This window comes from Eschrichtius robustus, chromosome 3 (genome assembly GCF_028021215.1).
Source record: "Eschrichtius robustus isolate mEscRob2 chromosome 3, mEscRob2.pri, whole genome shotgun sequence".
Lineage (NCBI taxonomy): Eukaryota > Metazoa > Chordata > Mammalia > Artiodactyla > Eschrichtiidae > Eschrichtius > Eschrichtius robustus.
In genome coordinates, this window is record NC_090826.1 from 131162947 (window position 1) to 131180046 (window position 17100).

At 37.7% G+C, this 17100-nt stretch overlaps 1 protein-coding gene across 1 annotated transcript; it reads right to left on the reverse strand.

Annotated features, from left to right (window-relative positions):
• Positions 1 to 202: 202 nt before the first annotated feature.
• Positions 203 to 17015, reverse strand: CENPL (centromere protein L). The gene is made up of 5 exons (XM_068541272.1): positions 16428 to 17015; positions 12391 to 12567; positions 8603 to 8854; positions 2817 to 3359; positions 203 to 816 (listed from the first exon to the last, which is right to left on the reverse strand). Exons 2-5 carry the CDS (start codon positions 12562 to 12564, stop codon positions 745 to 747), a joined length of 1041 nt encoding a protein of 346 aa, XP_068397373.1. The 5' UTR covers positions 12565 to 12567; positions 16428 to 17015; the 3' UTR covers positions 203 to 744.
• Between the last annotated feature and the right edge of the window lie 85 nt (positions 17016 to 17100).

Below are 17100 nucleotides of genomic sequence, written 5' to 3' on the forward strand. Positions count from 1 at the left end.
AAAGAGATTCACAGCTGCCTTTCAACTCTACGATTTGTATGATTCCATATAGTTGTTGTGTAACCTTTGTGCTAGAGAAAAAGCCTTGACTTCCCATTCCTGAGATACTTATTAAAGATCTGTCACCAAGACACTGATAAACACAAGGCTTCCTTTTAAAAGTGAATATTTAATTCAACATTGCAATAAGAATTAAACAGCATTAAAAACAGAAGCGTATTAGTGGCTTAAAAAATGTATAGTAACTTTAGTTTCCTTTGGGGAGGATTTTGATTGCTGGTTCTCTACAGCAAAATGCTAGGAAAATGTCTGTAGAACATATAAATTCTCTCTGAATACAAGTCTAAAATGCTTAAAATTAGGGATTAAAGGTTTTAAAGATGCAAATCAGAAATATTCAATATTAGAGGTATCTCATTTGAATCCTAAAAATTTTGACATAATAAAACATTATATATTTTTTAGAAAGATGGCCAACAAATTAATAACTCGGCATATTCTAGAGACTGGCATCCCAGATGACCAGGACTATATTACATGAGCACCTGGCTGTGGTTCATCCACTACCACCTTCTTTGTTCTTCTAGATCCTTCTTGGCTTTCATCTGGGTAACTCCAAGGCACTGTGAGGAAAACAAATGCACAGATGCCCATTTCTCCTGCAGTCCCCCTCAGCATAGCAATCAGGCAGATAGTCAATGAGAAAAAGGTATATAATCCATAACTTATAGTCCCCACAAGGCCTCACTCAATTTGAAAAATTGCCAGTTCTGTCAAATATGCCAACACTCCAATAAGGTATTTATGACACAAAATCTGAAAAAAAAAAAAAAAGACATTTAAAATTAAAATACAAGTACTTATAGCAAAGCAGTTTGATATTTGATATTTGATATTTGATATTCCAGGCTTATTTTAAATTCCATATCTACAAACTAAGCTATGAATATAAACCCAAACCATTGCTGTTCTAAGTCAAATAGACTTTACTTAATAAAGATGACTGACTTTAATAAATTTACAACTATTAGTCAATGGTGCTTAGATGGAATTAGACTAGGGTTCTTATTTATCCTGGCTTCCATGGATAAGCTAACTATCTGCCTAAAGAGAAGGGGGAAGAAGGAGTATCTATGAACCCCTTAGACTTATATGCAAATTGAGTGTCTACATTTTCTAGAAAGAGTTCCATAGCTTCCTTCTTCTCAAAGGGATATATGATGCCAAAGTGTCTTGTAGAAACTAAGCAGAGGCAGAAACCTGGTTAATACATTAATTTCAAACTTTTGAGAGGCAGTACAGTGTTGCAGTTAAAAGCATAAGCTTTTGAGTCAGATGACTGGGTTTAAATTCCAGCTCCATTTATTAGCTGTGTGATCTTGAAGGAGCCTACTTATCCTCTGTGCCACAATTTCCTCTTTACAACCTATGCAAATAGGTTGTTGTGAAAACTAAATGGGACAATATGTGTAAATGCTTAATAATGCTTGGCACAGTTAGTGCTTGATAAATGTTACCTTCATCATGGCAGTATTTGAACCTAGGAGCCACAGTTACTGTCTTAGATCCTTACAAGAGGCCCTTAGAATAGACCAGATAAAACAGGGTCACCCTTATATTCATAGATGGATAAGAACACATTATATAAAATAGTTTTAAAATATAGTTTATTAATAGAATGTGAGAATATGGAAATAAAATTTTAAAATATAAGGACTTCATGAAATTGAATTCTGAGGTGCTAACATGTAAATTTATTTCTTTATAATGTCAAAGTAAGATGGAATAGTATAATATTTCAAATTTATTACTGTGAACCATAGTAAGAAATAAATTTAACATCATGACCCAGTACAAGCAAATGTATATCCTTACTACATGTTATATATTCTCATTTTTATATTTTCCACTCTATTTTTCTTTTGTTTTTTAAAGCTGGTTTCTTCCCATCAAATTACTTCCTAACCTACTGCTGCATTGTGACCTCCAGTCTGAAAAGCATTAAAATAGTGCTTATAAGATAGAGTATGAACTTCTTGGAACCTAAGAGATTAAGTGTTTAAATCTTGACTCTTCCTCTTACTAAGCTATCTTGCATGTCACTTAAACCTATCTTGGCTTCAGCTTCCTTGTTTTAAAAATAAAATAAATGTAGATAAAAACACCTAACTATAAGGTTGCTCTAAAGATTAGAGTTAAAGTATGTTAAACTCCTAGCACAGTGACAAGACCAATATTCATGAGTGTTTATTGTGGCTGTATTTTAATATATTTTAAATATATTAATATAATACACTTAAATATATTTAGGTGCCTACTCTCAGTTGTTGTTGTTTTTTTTCTCAGTTTATTTCTGATACTTTCTCTAATAAGGCCTTCATAGACACTAAAACAATGTCTCTATTATTTCTTTCCCAGTAGGGATAGAAAAGCCTAAAATATAAAGATGATATTTTAGTTCTGTGTTTCTACTCTAATTTTCTTATCTAACACACAAAATCCTCTGTTACTCTGATAATTATTTCAAAGTTGACAAGAAAATTCTGAAAATTTCAAAGTTACTACAGAATAAGTCATATTATTACCAAAGTCTATGGGTACACAGTGTATAGTATCCTTCCACTATAAAGCTGCATATAGAAGGCTTAAGACTTTTTAGTAAACCATTTATAAAGCATAAAACAAAATCTCTCTACTGTCGTCAATTGGCAGACATCCCAAAGTGTTTCTTCAATGTGGAAAATACAATTGCCACACATTTTGAAAACTATGCAACAATAAGGAAAAATTACTTAACTAGATTTGCTCAAACTAACCTTTATTTTTCCATCAGTATGTGCTGAAGCTACAGATGTTGAAACACGAACCAATCTTGTGGCTGATAAATGAATTTTGAAATGCCTATGGAAATGTGAATACAGGCAGTCCATGAATAAGTCAACTTCCTCCTGGGTAACTTCCCCAGGTGTTTTGTGAACACTGTCCCACAAAGCTTTTGCATCTTCTGGATGTATGGCATAAGAAATATCCAGACTTTGAGGGCTACAGGGTACAGACCAAAGAAATTCAGTAGTAGCCATATAATGGTCCATTTTGCATGCAGTCCACATAGCAGCCATCCAGGAAAGATTAAACGCATTGATTGCTAAGGGACGGAAATAACAGTCAAAAGTTTTCTGAAACCAGGTTCCAATTATGGCTGTATTAGTCTCTGCACCATTTGCAAGGAATAAGGGTAGACAGGTGAAATCTTCTGAAACAGTCTCCAGAAGACTGTCTCCAAATATACAGCAGAACCAACCAGTCCACAACACTTTACCTTCTCTGTGCTCAGATGGCAATTGAGATTTTGACAGAATCTATGAAGAAAAATCAAACGGGCTCATTAAATTCAAAAGTACATCTCCTCCTAAAGTGCATCTTCTCAGCATTAATTAGTACATTTAAAAATAAGAAGATATGTAGTATTACCTGCCAAAAACCACAGAGGTAATAGTCTCCCCGATCATTATTAGGGTGTATCAAGTTAACTGACCTTTCTCCTAATACTCTTTATTAGGACAGACATGGTATATGGCAAGATCTTGGTGCAACCAAAATGCAAAAAGGGGTGCCAATATGGTATAACCAGGTACAGTACCCTGAAAAAAAAATCTCAAAATCTCAACTTGAACTTCGTCTTCCAATGCAGGGGGTGCAGGTTTGATCCCTGGTCAGGGAGCTAAGATCCCACATGCTTCCTGGCCAAAAAAACCCAAAACATAAAACAGAAGCAATATGGTAACAAATTCAATAAAGACTTTAAAAAAATGTAAAACAAAAACCTCAACTTTAGAAGGGGACTTCCCTGGTGGCGCAGTGGTTAAGAATCTGCCTGCCAATGCAGGGAACACGGGTTTGAGCACTGATCCGGGAAGATCCCACATGCCGTGGATCAACTAAGTCCGTGCGCCAAAACTACTGAGCCTGCACTCTAGAGCCCACGAGCCACAACTACTGAAGCCCGCGTGCCTAGAGCCAGAGCTCCGCAACAAGAGAAGCCACTGCAATGCGAAGCCTGTGCACCGCAACGAAGGGTAGCCCCCGCTCACCACAACTAGAGAAAGCCCACGCACAGCAACAAAGACCCAAAGCAGCCAAAAATAAATAAATAACATTTTTAAAAAACCTTTAGAAGGGACTGTAAAAGGTCACCAAATCCAATGTGCTTGAATTATTCCACTGAGGAAGACGTCACTATTTCCTAAGGCAGCTCTGTCTATCCACTTAAAATGTTCTTTCATATGTTAGGCCCTATAGTTTCCAACCACTGGTCCTACTTTCTTCCTTACGTGCATGTAGATGAAATCTAATCTAATCTCTCTTCTACAGAAAAAGCCCTTCAAATTTTTGATGATCCTTATCATATATACTGCTATGGTCAACATCTCCAGTTTCTTCAACCATTCCTTCTATGACATACATTCAAGTGCTCACACTATCTGGACACTCTTCTCTGAAATTCTTTGGCAAAGGAATCATTCATAAGTGAACATAATTACTTCAAAAAGGTCTGATTACAGGACTGTCACCACCTTTAACCTAGATTATACTCCTACTAATATAATCTTAATAGTTTTCTGGTTTTTAGTTGACAGCTCTACATAAATTAGCCCTACATACTCATGTTTGCTATTAATAAGTAAATCCCCCCCCAACTTACACTGAGGCAGTCAACTTATTCCTATTAAAATTTTAATCTCTTTCAATTTGGCCCACTGTGTCAATCCATTCAGCTCTTTTAGAATCTTGATTATATTTTCCAGCAGATTGACTAATCCCTCAAACTTTAAATTTGTAAATTATATAACAAACATACCTTCCAGATATTAATAGAAGTTTTAATTCAAGTTTGACCAGGACAAGGTGAAGATCACAGCCCTATATTATATCCCTTTAGAGATGATCATTTAAACAATTATTTTTGCCATTTTTCTCCTTGTTCAAGAAGTTATAAGAGACTTTCAAATACCTTAAAGCCAGATGTATTATGTCTATCACGTTTTTATAACCTATAAGTCCTGTAACCCTGGCAAGAAATGAGATTTAGTTAGAAAACTATTAGGACACTATACTAGGAATTCAAGAGGTCATTTCTATCCCTCACAAGAATATTTGCTTGCCTGATGACATGCAAACCATGTAACTTCTTTGGGCATCAACTGCTTCAACTTGACAGAGACTGCTAATTATCTACCCAGTATCTATTTTTCCTTCCACAGTAAAACAGTGCTTTCACTTGGGGTGGCAAAGTACCCACTAAAAATTTTTTTCTAGTCTCCCTTCCATCTGGGATGTAAAAAGAAGTAACTGTTGGGTGTCAGCAAGTCTCGTTAAAGATTTACTCAGTGGCAGGCATCCTGTCTGACTTTCCCATCTTCCTCCTACTTCTTGCCTTGAACTTACATATAGTATTTAGAGCTCCAGGAGCCAATTTAGATTATAGTGTGACCATAGGAGGGAAGCCATGCACCAAGGATGATAGAGAGGACAGAAGGAGCTTAGATTATTAACAATTTCATGAAGCATTTACCAGCCTGGAAAAGCTTACCTCTGGACACTTTTTTGGAAGACAAGTAAACCTCTATTGTCTTTAATTCACTGTTATTTAGACTTTCTGTTACATGCAGCTGAACCTAATCCCAGTAATCCTGAGATCCTTGCCAATACTATGATCTATACCAGGGGTCAGCAAACCTTTTCTGCAGAGGGCCAGATAGTAAATATTTTAGGCTTTGCAAGCCATGTGATCTCTGTAGCAACTACAACTCTGCTGTTGTAATACAGAAACAGCCATAGATGATATGTAAATAAATGAAAGGGGCTCTATTCCAATAAAACGTTATTTACAAAGCCAAGCAGCAGGCCATAGTTTGCTAACCCCTGATCCATACAAATAAACAAAATTTCAACTGTTTCAGAATTTAATTTATCAATGACTAAAATGAGTTAATTTAGCAGAAACAGAAGGAGCAGGCATAAATAATAAAATAAATCTGGTTTCTTAATAAATCAAAGGACAGTCCCATTACTTTTATATACTACATACAGGAAGGAATGTAAAATGTTACATGTCTGAGAGTAACTTGGTGTGATACATCACAATATGCAACAATGTTACTTTTTTGCTAAAATTCTATTTCTAGGATTTTAATCCCACTAAAAACCATAGAATTATACAGATAAATTTACAAAAACGTAAAATTTACATTTACATTTAGTTACTCAAAATGACATGAGTAACTATCTACAGCACTGATTATTAGTAAAAAAAAAAAAAAGCCATAATGCAGAAGTATGGGCAATATGATCGCAATTTTAATAGATACAGACAGCCAAATAGATATATCTAGGTTCATGATGGAGTCTGTAATTTCCTTATAATGTCTTTGTCTAGTTTTGGTATTAGGGTAATACTGGGCTCATAGGATGAATTAGGAAGTATTCCCTCTGCTTCTATCTCTGAAAGAAATTGTAGAGAATTGGTATAATTTCTTCCCTAAACGTTTGGTGGAATTCACTAGTGAACCCATCTGGACCTGTTGCTTTCTGTTTTGGAAGGTTATTAATTATTGATTCAATTTCTTTAATAGGACTAGGCCTATTCAGATTGTCTATTGACAAATAGATGTATACCAAAATGTTAAACTGTGGTTTTTAACTTTCTTTGTTTTTTTTGTTATTTTTTTTTAACCTTTAAAATATTTATTGGAAAGGTAGTAGTCTCATATAGTACAAAATTCAAAATAGAAATGTACACTTTGAAAAGTTAGTCTACCAGCTACCTCTGTCTACCCGCCTCCCCCAACTCAGTTCTTGCCCCCAGAGCCCAGTTACCAGTGTTTCGTGTATCTTTCTGGAGCTGCTCAATGCATATGCACAATGCAGCTTTTAATTTCTGTTTTTAAGAAAATGTACAACAAAATCTTCTGCTACATGCAGAGTTTAAGTGTTTTTGCAAATACATGTATTATTTTTTCTTCTTTTATGGCCCCTGGCTAACATGTCTTGTTCAGGAAAGCCGTTCATATTCCAAGATTGAAAACAATTTTCCTATATTTACTTCTAATACTTTTCTATTTTGGTTTTAAATTGACATCTTTAAACCAACTGGGTTTTTATATTTGAACAGAGTCTGATATAGGTGGGGATCTAATTTTATTTTCTTTGAAGTATGGCTATTGAATTGCTTCAATACCATTTAATCCAGCCTTTCCAATGGATCCAAATCATTTAATATCCAGGTCCCAAATCTCCAGCATCAGTAAGAACCACCGAGGATAGCTTCATCCCACAAGTCCCACTCCTGGGTACTATGTTTGCCAGGATGCTTCTTCTCTCTACTGGACCTTCTTCCCTCCTTCATGGTGTCCCAATCATGGGTGCTCTTCTTTCCGTATTTGGACTTCTCTGTGCTTCCTGGCGCCACTTTGGCCTTCCTCCTGTTCTCTTTGTGGGAATCTTCATCCTCTTTATCCCTGTGGTGCTTCCTCTTCCACGATACCTGCTCCTCATCGCCATGTCCTCCTCCTCCCTTCTCCCTGGACCTGCCAGTGCAGCCTCTGTCTTGATCTCCTGCCTGATGGACACTGGTCCTCTGAGAAGCAGCTGGCCTCTTCTCTGTGTTGTGCTGTGTGGGGGCCAGTGGTCATTCCTTGCACAGGTGGGCTTGGAAACCACCGGTTATTGAAGAAATGGTCGTGTTTTTTCTGACAGTGATTTACAGGTTCCAGTCTTTGCCGGAAGTGATGAATATTGGACAGTGTGGGTAAGTGGCTTTCCACTGTTTTCGGCCTTTTGTAGGAACTGGAGGACTTGTGGGGCCTCATGAAGGGGAATCTCTGCTCCAGCATTGGAGGTCTGGGTGCAGTGTGGTCCTTTTCTCTGTACACAGTCTTCTGTCCCCTTTCTAAAGCAAACCTCTGGTTGTAATCCTCTGGCTCTTTGCTTTCTAATATAATCCTGAAGTTCATGTTGAAAAGAGTCATAAGTCTTAGAATTTTCCATTATACTGACTATGGATGAAACTCTGGAGTCACCACCATGCACTAGTTTACTGAGAGAAATTTCCACAAACAGATGGAGCCTCACTTCCTCAAGCCTACAAGTCTTTGGGGTTGTGTAAGTAGAAGATCTGTGGGCCCACAGAGAGGAGAGGTTCGCCTGCCAAGAACCTCAAAAGGAAAGAAGGAAGGACGGAAGGAAGGAAGGAAGGAAGGAAGGAAGGAAGGAAGGAAAGAAGGAAGGAGCCCTAGCTAGGGGTAGGTTTTACTCAGCTCCAGGAGAAGAATCCCACCTTCTTCGCAGCTCAAACTTCTCTCTTTGTACTTTTATGTATTTTCTAAGTTTTCTAAAATAAACATGATTATATTGTAAAAGGAAAGAAACTTTTTTTTTAAGTTGGTCATATCTAATTACTATAATTTGGTCAAACAAGACATAAAATAGGTTATAAATCACAAGCTTAAGAATTTTAAAAACAGTAAGAAAATATCACAATTTCTAAATCAAGACAACGCACATTCTTTTCTCCTAGGAAGCAAGTACTGCTTATATGATATACCTGGACAAGAAATGCTTCAGGGTCTCTCTGTGTTCCTTTCATTCCCAGGAGAGTAGAGAAAATCACTTTGATGTTGAAGTCGTCTCCCACTTCCACAGCAAGTCCTTTTTGCTTTTCAGCAGCAATAAATGCATTCAGAAGTCTAGAATACTCTTTGAAATTAGTATAGGAGAATTTATATAAAGGAGTTAAACTATATAAAGTCCATTGTTTATGCAGAAGGAATGCAAACTTTTGAGGATCAACATCTTCCTAAAAAAAATCAGGACAAAGGAAGTTTAAGAATTAGGGAACATTAGTAACTAAGAACTTAATCACAGTATCTTAAATATTTAAAACAAAGCCATTACTGGGTACCTGATCTTTGCATCTGCTGTACTTTCCCTTTGGAATGTTCTTCCCAGGGAGTTCACATGGCATGTTCCTTTCTTTCATTCAGGTCTCTGCCCAAATGTCACTCAAGAGGCCACCCTATCTAAAGTAGCACCTGCACCCATTCCAGCTTTGTCACTCTATATCTCCTTAACATGCTTTATTTTTTTCATAGCACTTATTACTATCTGACATTAGGTACTTGTCTGATTTTTACTGTCTTCACTACTAGAGTATGAGTTTGATGAGAACAGGAATTTTGCCTATTTTATTCACTACTATATCTCTAGCACCTAGAACAATGTCATCTAGAACAGCTGTTCAATAAATATTTATTGGATGAACAGTTATATTTGACTTTTAGAAACTTCAAATTATAGAGTTTAAAAATAGTCACCACTATATTCCTGGAGCATCTAATTTGATTGGTTTTAATTAAGTAATTTCTAAAATTGTTTGGCAGTAAATTCACTCCATCACTCTAATTCAGTAGATTAAATAAAAAGATAAGTGGGAGTATTTTGGCCAGGCTCTATTAGAATCACAGGGACCACTAAAAACAAAACACTTCATTTGTATTGGCACTATAGCAGTGCTGAAGGTCTTCACATACACCCCCACATAAGCTCCTAGTTTTATCCTGAATTGAACTTTTCTATAGAATCCATACTTCCACAGTCCCAAAAATCTTTTGGAACTTTCACCACAGTTGTCCACTTGACAAAAATATTTGTTCTTACTAGAGTACTCATGGAAAAGCTGTAAACTTTTTTCTTATTACTATCAAAAGATTTGGGGGAAAAAAAGGGGGGTCCAATGGTTAGGACTTGGTGTTTTCACTGCCAGTCCCCGGGTTCAGTCCCTGGTTGGGAACTAAGATCCCTTAGGCTGCATGGTGCGGCAAAAAAAAAAAAAAAAAAAAAAAAAAGATCTGGCAAAATTATTTGTATCATAGAGAAAAGGAAACACTGAACTGGACATTCCAGTTTTTGTTTGTTTGTTTGTTTGTTTGTTTTACTGTTGCAATGTTTGTTTTTTTATTTTTCCAGTCTTTAATTTATATACAATCTCTGTTTTCTGGTCAAGAACCATAACTTTCATTACCAGGACTAGTAATTTTTCTTTTTTTTTTAAATTTATTTATTTTATTTACATTTTATTTTCGGCTGTGTTGGGTCTCTGTTGCTGCACGCGGGCTTTCTCTAGTTGGGGCGAGTGGGGGCTACTCTTCGTTGTGGTGCGTGGGCTTCCCATTGCGATGGCTTCTCTTGTTGCTGAGCGCAGGCTCTAGGCGTATGGGCTTCAGTAGTTGTGGCTCGCAGGCTCTAGAGCTCAGGCTCCTTAGTTGTGGCACATGGGCTTAGTTGCTCCGCGGCATGTGGGATCTTCCCGGACCAGGGCTCGAACCCGTGTCCCCTGCGCTGGCAGGCGGATTCTTAACCACTGCACCACCAGGGAAGCCCTAGTAATTTTTCTTTAAAAAAGTTTTCACAAAAAAGCAAAAATTTTCTCATACGCCAAAAGATACTAGACCCACAACACAGACAAGAAAAAGTTAAAAGGAAAATGTGGGTGACTGATCAGCCAGGTTCCTTGCTAAGTGACTCAAAAGCATCCATCAAACTTGTATTGACGGCACTTCCCTGGTGGTGCAGTGGTTAAGAATCCACCTGCCAATGCAGGGGACACAGGTTCGAGCCCAGGTCTGGGAAGATCCCACATGCCACGGAGCAACTAATCCCATGCACCGCAACTACTGAACCTGCGCTCTAGAGCCCTCGAGCCACAACTACTGAAGCCCGAGTGCCTAGAGCCCTGGAGCCACAACTACTGAAGCCCACGTGCCTAGAGCCCATGCTCCGCAACAAGGAAGAGTAGTCCCCACTCTCTGCAACTAGAGAAAGCCCTCGCACAACAACGAAGACCCAACGCTGCCATAAATAAATAATTAAATAAATTTATAAAACAACAAAAAAACTTGTATTGACTGGGGCTTTATTTCATAGTTCAGTAAAATTACAAATTACTAATGTTATACACAGGGGTTTTTTTATGAATGATCAAAACAGAGCATGTTGCCACCAGACAAATCTGGAACAATATAAACACGAAAATAATTTAGTAGGGAATTAGAAAAATTTTAAAAACAGGAATTCATGAATCTGTACTGATAAATAGATAAATAAATGGAACAGAAATGAGAAGGGCCTAAAATAGAATGCCAAAGGCTGGTTGGTAAATATGGAGGAAATAGAGATGGAAAATCATTATTTTTCAACCATCACCATAAAGATGGGATTAGGCAAAAAATATCAATGGATGAAGGATGTAAAGTGTGAGGCAAAATTTTGATGAGGCACAGGATATTTGTATTATCTTAAAGTGTCTCCCCACAGACTGCTTATTAGTTGCAGGGGGGAAAAAAGCAGTAATTATTGGGCAACACGTTGACAAGATGATCAAAATTAACATCACCTATGTGCTACCAGATGTTATTCCCCAAAAGGATACAACACGACCTATACAGTATTCCAGCCAGCAATACATAATTTCAATCTAATCTTGAGAAAACACCAGACAAATACAAAATGAGGAATATTCTATTTAAAAAGGGAAGAGGAGGAAACATATTCTTCAAAAATGTCAATGTCATAAAAGACAAAGAAATATTGTGGAAACGTCCCAAATTAAAAGAGGTTAAGGACGGAACTAGAGGATGTCATACTAAATGAAGTCAGACAGAGAAAGAGAAATACGATATCCCTTATATGCGGAATCTAAAAGAAATGATACAAATGAACTTATTTACAAAACAGAAACAGACTCACAGACTTAAGAGAAGGAACTTATGGCTACCAGGGGGGAAGGGATAGTTAGGGAGTTTGGGATCGATTTGTACACACTGCTATATTTAAAATGGATAACCAACAAGGACCTACTGTATAGCACAGGGAACTCTGCTCAATGTTATGTGGCAGCCTGGATGGGAGGGGAGTTTGGGGGAGAATGGATACATGTATATGTATGGCTGAGTCCCTTTGCTGTGCACCTGAAACAATCACAACATTGTTAATCGGCTATACTCCAATATAAAATAAAAAGTTAAAAAAAAAAAATCAACCAAAAAAACAAAAATTTTGTCACCATTGGAGAATGCTAGGAAACCAACCCCAAGCATTATTTTGAAAGCTAGTAAATAAAGAGAAAGAACTAAAAAAAAAAAAAAAAAAAAAAAAGAGGTTAAAAAACATATGGTACTGATAGTGTGAATAATTGTTATAGCTGTTACTCATTTATTTTATTACCACAGGGAGTAAGAATATACTAAAAATACTATAAATAGTAACAACAATTGAAATGTTTCATTCACAGACATTCTCAATTATTAGTAACACAAAGGAACACATAGAGCATACCTGCAGTGGTGAACACTGGGGAATTTTCCTTCGAGGTGGAGTCGGGATAAATGAAGTCTGCTTCCTGACTGATTCTAATCGTTTTTGCAGAGGGGTGGCACCTATAAAGTAATCTTTAAGCCTTGAGGATGCACACTGTCTAGGAGTCGATTCTGGTGCATCATAAGAATCCATGGTCTACATAAAAAGAAATAAAACCAGAATTCTAAACACTAAAAAGTTAATTCATGCTCATAGTTTCACTGATTCCTCTATCTACTATAAAGGAATTCTTTCTCTCTCCCTCCTACTCCCTGCCCCATTTTGACTTTTTAATCAAATCCTATATCTCTCATTGGCTATAGGCTATTTTTATGAACATCTTACAGATAGCTCAAACACAGTTATGTTCAAAACTAAATTCAACTCCTTCTGTCCTCCTTCCAAAAGCTAGCTGGTCCATTTTCAAATTCTTGTCAATTTTCTAAGTTAATTTAAATTTATTTAAGTAGTCTCCCACTTTCATTTTTTAACAATCATTAAGCACATTCTCTTGAATTTTTCCTTCCTCAGTCTCTCCATCCATTCCCAAAGCTACTTCCTTAGCCAGGTCTTATTACCACAACTAAACGTTCCATATCTGAGGGTAATCCATTTTTCAGAAATGGTACTTTATTATTAGTCACCTGTGCAAAAAACTTTACAGTGATGAGATAAATTCTACTCTTCTGTTGGGTATTCATAACTCATAATTCAGCTTGTCCTTATCCTACTTCTCTTAGACATAAACACATTCTTGTCGTCATGTGTTTGCTTATCAACTGTATTCCCTATCTCAAGTGTTCTTTTTCCATTCCACCTCCATTAAAACCATGTGTGAATTTGATCCCCTTTCAAATAGTAGGGTTTTGTTAACCTTTTTCCCCCCAGAATACCTATGTTACACACTTCTGTCTGTATCAGTGGCTCATTCTGGGAAGCAGTGTGTGTGTGTGTGTGTGTGTGTGTGTGTACAGAATGAGGTCCTCAGGGGTAAATATTTTGAAAAAGCCCAAAAGCCCTCTAAATGAGTCTAACAAAATCCCTCGAGAATATTCTACAAAACCTTTGGAGATTAATAATACACCAGCCCACACAGCTCTCTTCAATCACCTAGTCTCTACCACTCATTTTGGCCCGAATTCATCTACTTCCCTGTACTATTTTTTTGGTGTGCATTTCTTCTCTTCCCAGCAAAACTAAACTACTTTGACTGAAATCATGCTCTTTGTATTTCTCTTGTATAATTACCCTAGTATAATGTTGAATGCTGTTTAATTGTTAAGCAAGTATTGGTTTAATTGAACAGAAGTATTTCATGGAACTCCAAAATTGAAAGGAATTATGATTTAAAAGTTATAAAAATTACTCTCAAGTAGTGGCACAGTTACCCTTTCAAAAATTTTTTTCACAAATGAAGAGCTTTATTTATCGTATTTAAATTTCATCATGTCAAAGTATGACACACTCTATATCTTGAACCAAACTCCATAAATTAAATATATAGTTCTCAAAACTCAGATAATGCCCAGAGAAAGATCATATACCATACAACTTAAATAGCAGCTACTCTAAAGCAGTCTGGCTTTAAATGCATACAGAATTGTCTATTCAAAATGGAATTTTAATCAGTCCCATCTACATTGAATGTTTCTTTCAAATCTGTTATTTGGAATAACTGCTAACATTTATTGAGTATTCATCATATGCCAGGTAACTTTCTAAGCCCTTTAACAAATATTATCTCATTTAATCCTCAAACAACTGTATGAGGTGGGTTATTATATTCCCAGTTGACAGATAGGAAGATAAAGAAATTAAATAACTTGCCAAAGTCATACAGCTAAAAATGCCAGAGCCAGAATTTGAACCGAGACAGTCTAACACCAGAGTGGGTGCTCTTACCTCCTTCTTGCACACTGCCTTTCAATAGGGATCAATTTCAAGGCAAAATAAGCCCTACTAAATTTGACTCCTTAAAAGAGAAATTCTATGAATTCCAAAAGGATTTTAAAGTCTATCTAGGTGAGAGAAAGACTACTAGCTCTGAAAGGACTGGTTTTGAGAAAACATTTCCCGTGAGTAATTTAATACTGCAGTAATGTGAAATAGCCCAATCCATGCATTAAAGATTAGAAAATGGTTTATACCTATTTTACTTTCTCACTCCATACTCAATAATGTGTAATTTTGCCCCGCCAGATAATTAAGAGGTTAAAAATATAGCTTGACTTAATATTTCACTGTCCCAATATTCTTCCTTCCAACTGTAAGGAAAGAGGTCCTCTTACTTGCTTTCTAAAGCCAATCCATCAACCAATATTCTAGATCTCCATGTCCCTTCACATTTCCCTTGGGCACCATCTCCCACGTTTATTTCAAACCTCTATCATCTCTAATCTCTACTTCACAGGATACTTTTCTTCCACTGCCAAGCATATTCTTGTATTCCTAACACTAAAAATTTTTTGTTTAAATCCTATCCGTCTCATTCGTCTTGAGACCAATTTCCTGGAAATACGGTATACAACTATTGCCTCCACTTACTAATAAATATTTTATTGGAAATCTTCAGCAACCTCTCTTATGAATCCATCACTATAAAGGCACGGCACTTTTGAAGATTACCAATAATATTTTTGCGAAAACCATGGCCAAATACTTCGTTCATCAAGTTTGCTCCTCCTTACTCCTCTAAACTTTGTTACCTTGTTGTTTTCAGACACTCAATTATTTCTCCTCCTTGTTTCTTATGGTTCCTTCTGACTCATTTGCTGATTCCTATCCTTCCTCCGGTCCCAACAGTGCGTGTCTCCCCAGACTCTGAAATCACTCATTCTCCATATGATAACATTCATTCTACATATGACTCCTAAATCTCTATTTTCAGACCTTTGCACCTGCATTTCCAATTTCCTGTAAAACATTAAACTTTTGTGTCCTCAAACTCATTAAGTTAAAGCTAAACATTATTTCACAATCAATCTTTCCCTTCCAAAACCCTGTTTCTCAGTAATAATTCCACTCTTCCTTCTCATTTTCCTCCCTGCCCCTTAAAATACTCCTTAGTCAACTTTTACTCTTCCCTCAACTTCACGTTTACATCCGAATTAGCATCAAATTCTGACATATTTCTTAAAAGCATACATACTAGCCCTCTCAGATTTGGCCTTCACTTGCATTCTTAATTATAGCCATTTATCTTATTCCCAGTCTTAACCCCTTTCCCCAATCCATGACTAGTTTCTCCATAGACACCACTTTTATCTTGTCATTACCTTGCTTGAGATGCCATAACAATCCCACACATCTTCTAAATAAATGAAGCCCAAACTTCTCTGCCTGGGTTTCAAGGCACCTGATCATATTATCTGATCCTATCCAGGTTCATGTTCTACTACTTCAGTTCTTACCCCAAGATCCATGGACAAAGGGTCTTTCCAAAATCTAAAAGCCCTCTAAGGTTGGATGCAAAATGGTGTATGCGTGTGTATCTGGTGGGAGAAGGGGGTGAAGAAAGGTCCAGGAGATGATTCTTTAAACGGTAAAGAGCCACTGCCCTACCCCCCAAACATGCACCCCTTCCCCTAGGCTGCTCCTCACCCTCCTGCTCTTCATGCCTGTCATGTTTGCCTCTGCTCCCGGACTTTTTTATTCAACCTATTGCCAATTAAGACTACTTCTCCACACCCATTTGTCTGACCAAATCCAATCTATCCTTCAAGTTTCATCTCCTCAGGAGAAGCTTCCAAGCATCCACAGAGCTAGCTCTCCAGCCGATTCCTCTTGCACTTGCAGTTCAGAACACACAATTACAACTCAGTTGTTTTTCTTGTACTAAGTCCGTGAAGGAAGGGACCCTGACTTAAATCACTTTTGTACATCGTCACCTAACGCCAATGCTAAGCAGGTCGTGTGAAACACATCTAAACCCCCAAGTATTGTAAAGATAACGACCACACAACAGGGCAAAACACAAAGTTTACTGCCACGCCCGGACCAATAACAAAGCATCTTACCAATAAAATGCCGTGATGACGCTGTCAACCATTCCCTTCACGAATCATTCTTCAAGTCTGGATCCAAAACTACGTCGAAACTGAAATCCCCTGAAGTAAAACAGCCGCCAAAATGACAGCGAAGAGTAAGTCCGGAGGAACCCCTGGCGCTCCCAAATTCCCTCTCGCTCCACCACAGGTGGGTTCACGACGGACGCAAACGGGCCCAGTAAGGAGATTTCCGTTCCCGCAGGCGCCAGCCGAGCCCGACACTTCACGCCGGGAGGGACATTTCCGCTGACTCAGCCACCCAGCTCCGCGACCCTCGCTCCTGCGGAGTCTGCTTCAGCCCACGGAGGGAAAGGGAAAGGGACAGTGTGTCCCAACTCGCCCCTCTCCAGCTGAGCCCTCAGGGGCCAACGCCAGCTCCAAAATCCCGCCGTTAAGAAGCAGCAACCTTGCGTTCAGCCGCCTCCTCAGTTTAAAATCGTTTCCCGACTAGCTCTGCGGCAGGACGCTAGACGCCTCCATGGCGCCGATTTCAAGTCAGTGAAGCAACTACGGTTGCCATTTTAACTGAGGGCACGGGAGCGCTCTAACCATTATCGTCTACTTTCCTAATCGCCGGGAGTTAATCTTCCGCGCTTTTCTACCGGTGCTAAGCGGTCCTTCAAATTTCCGCCCGTAGTAAAGA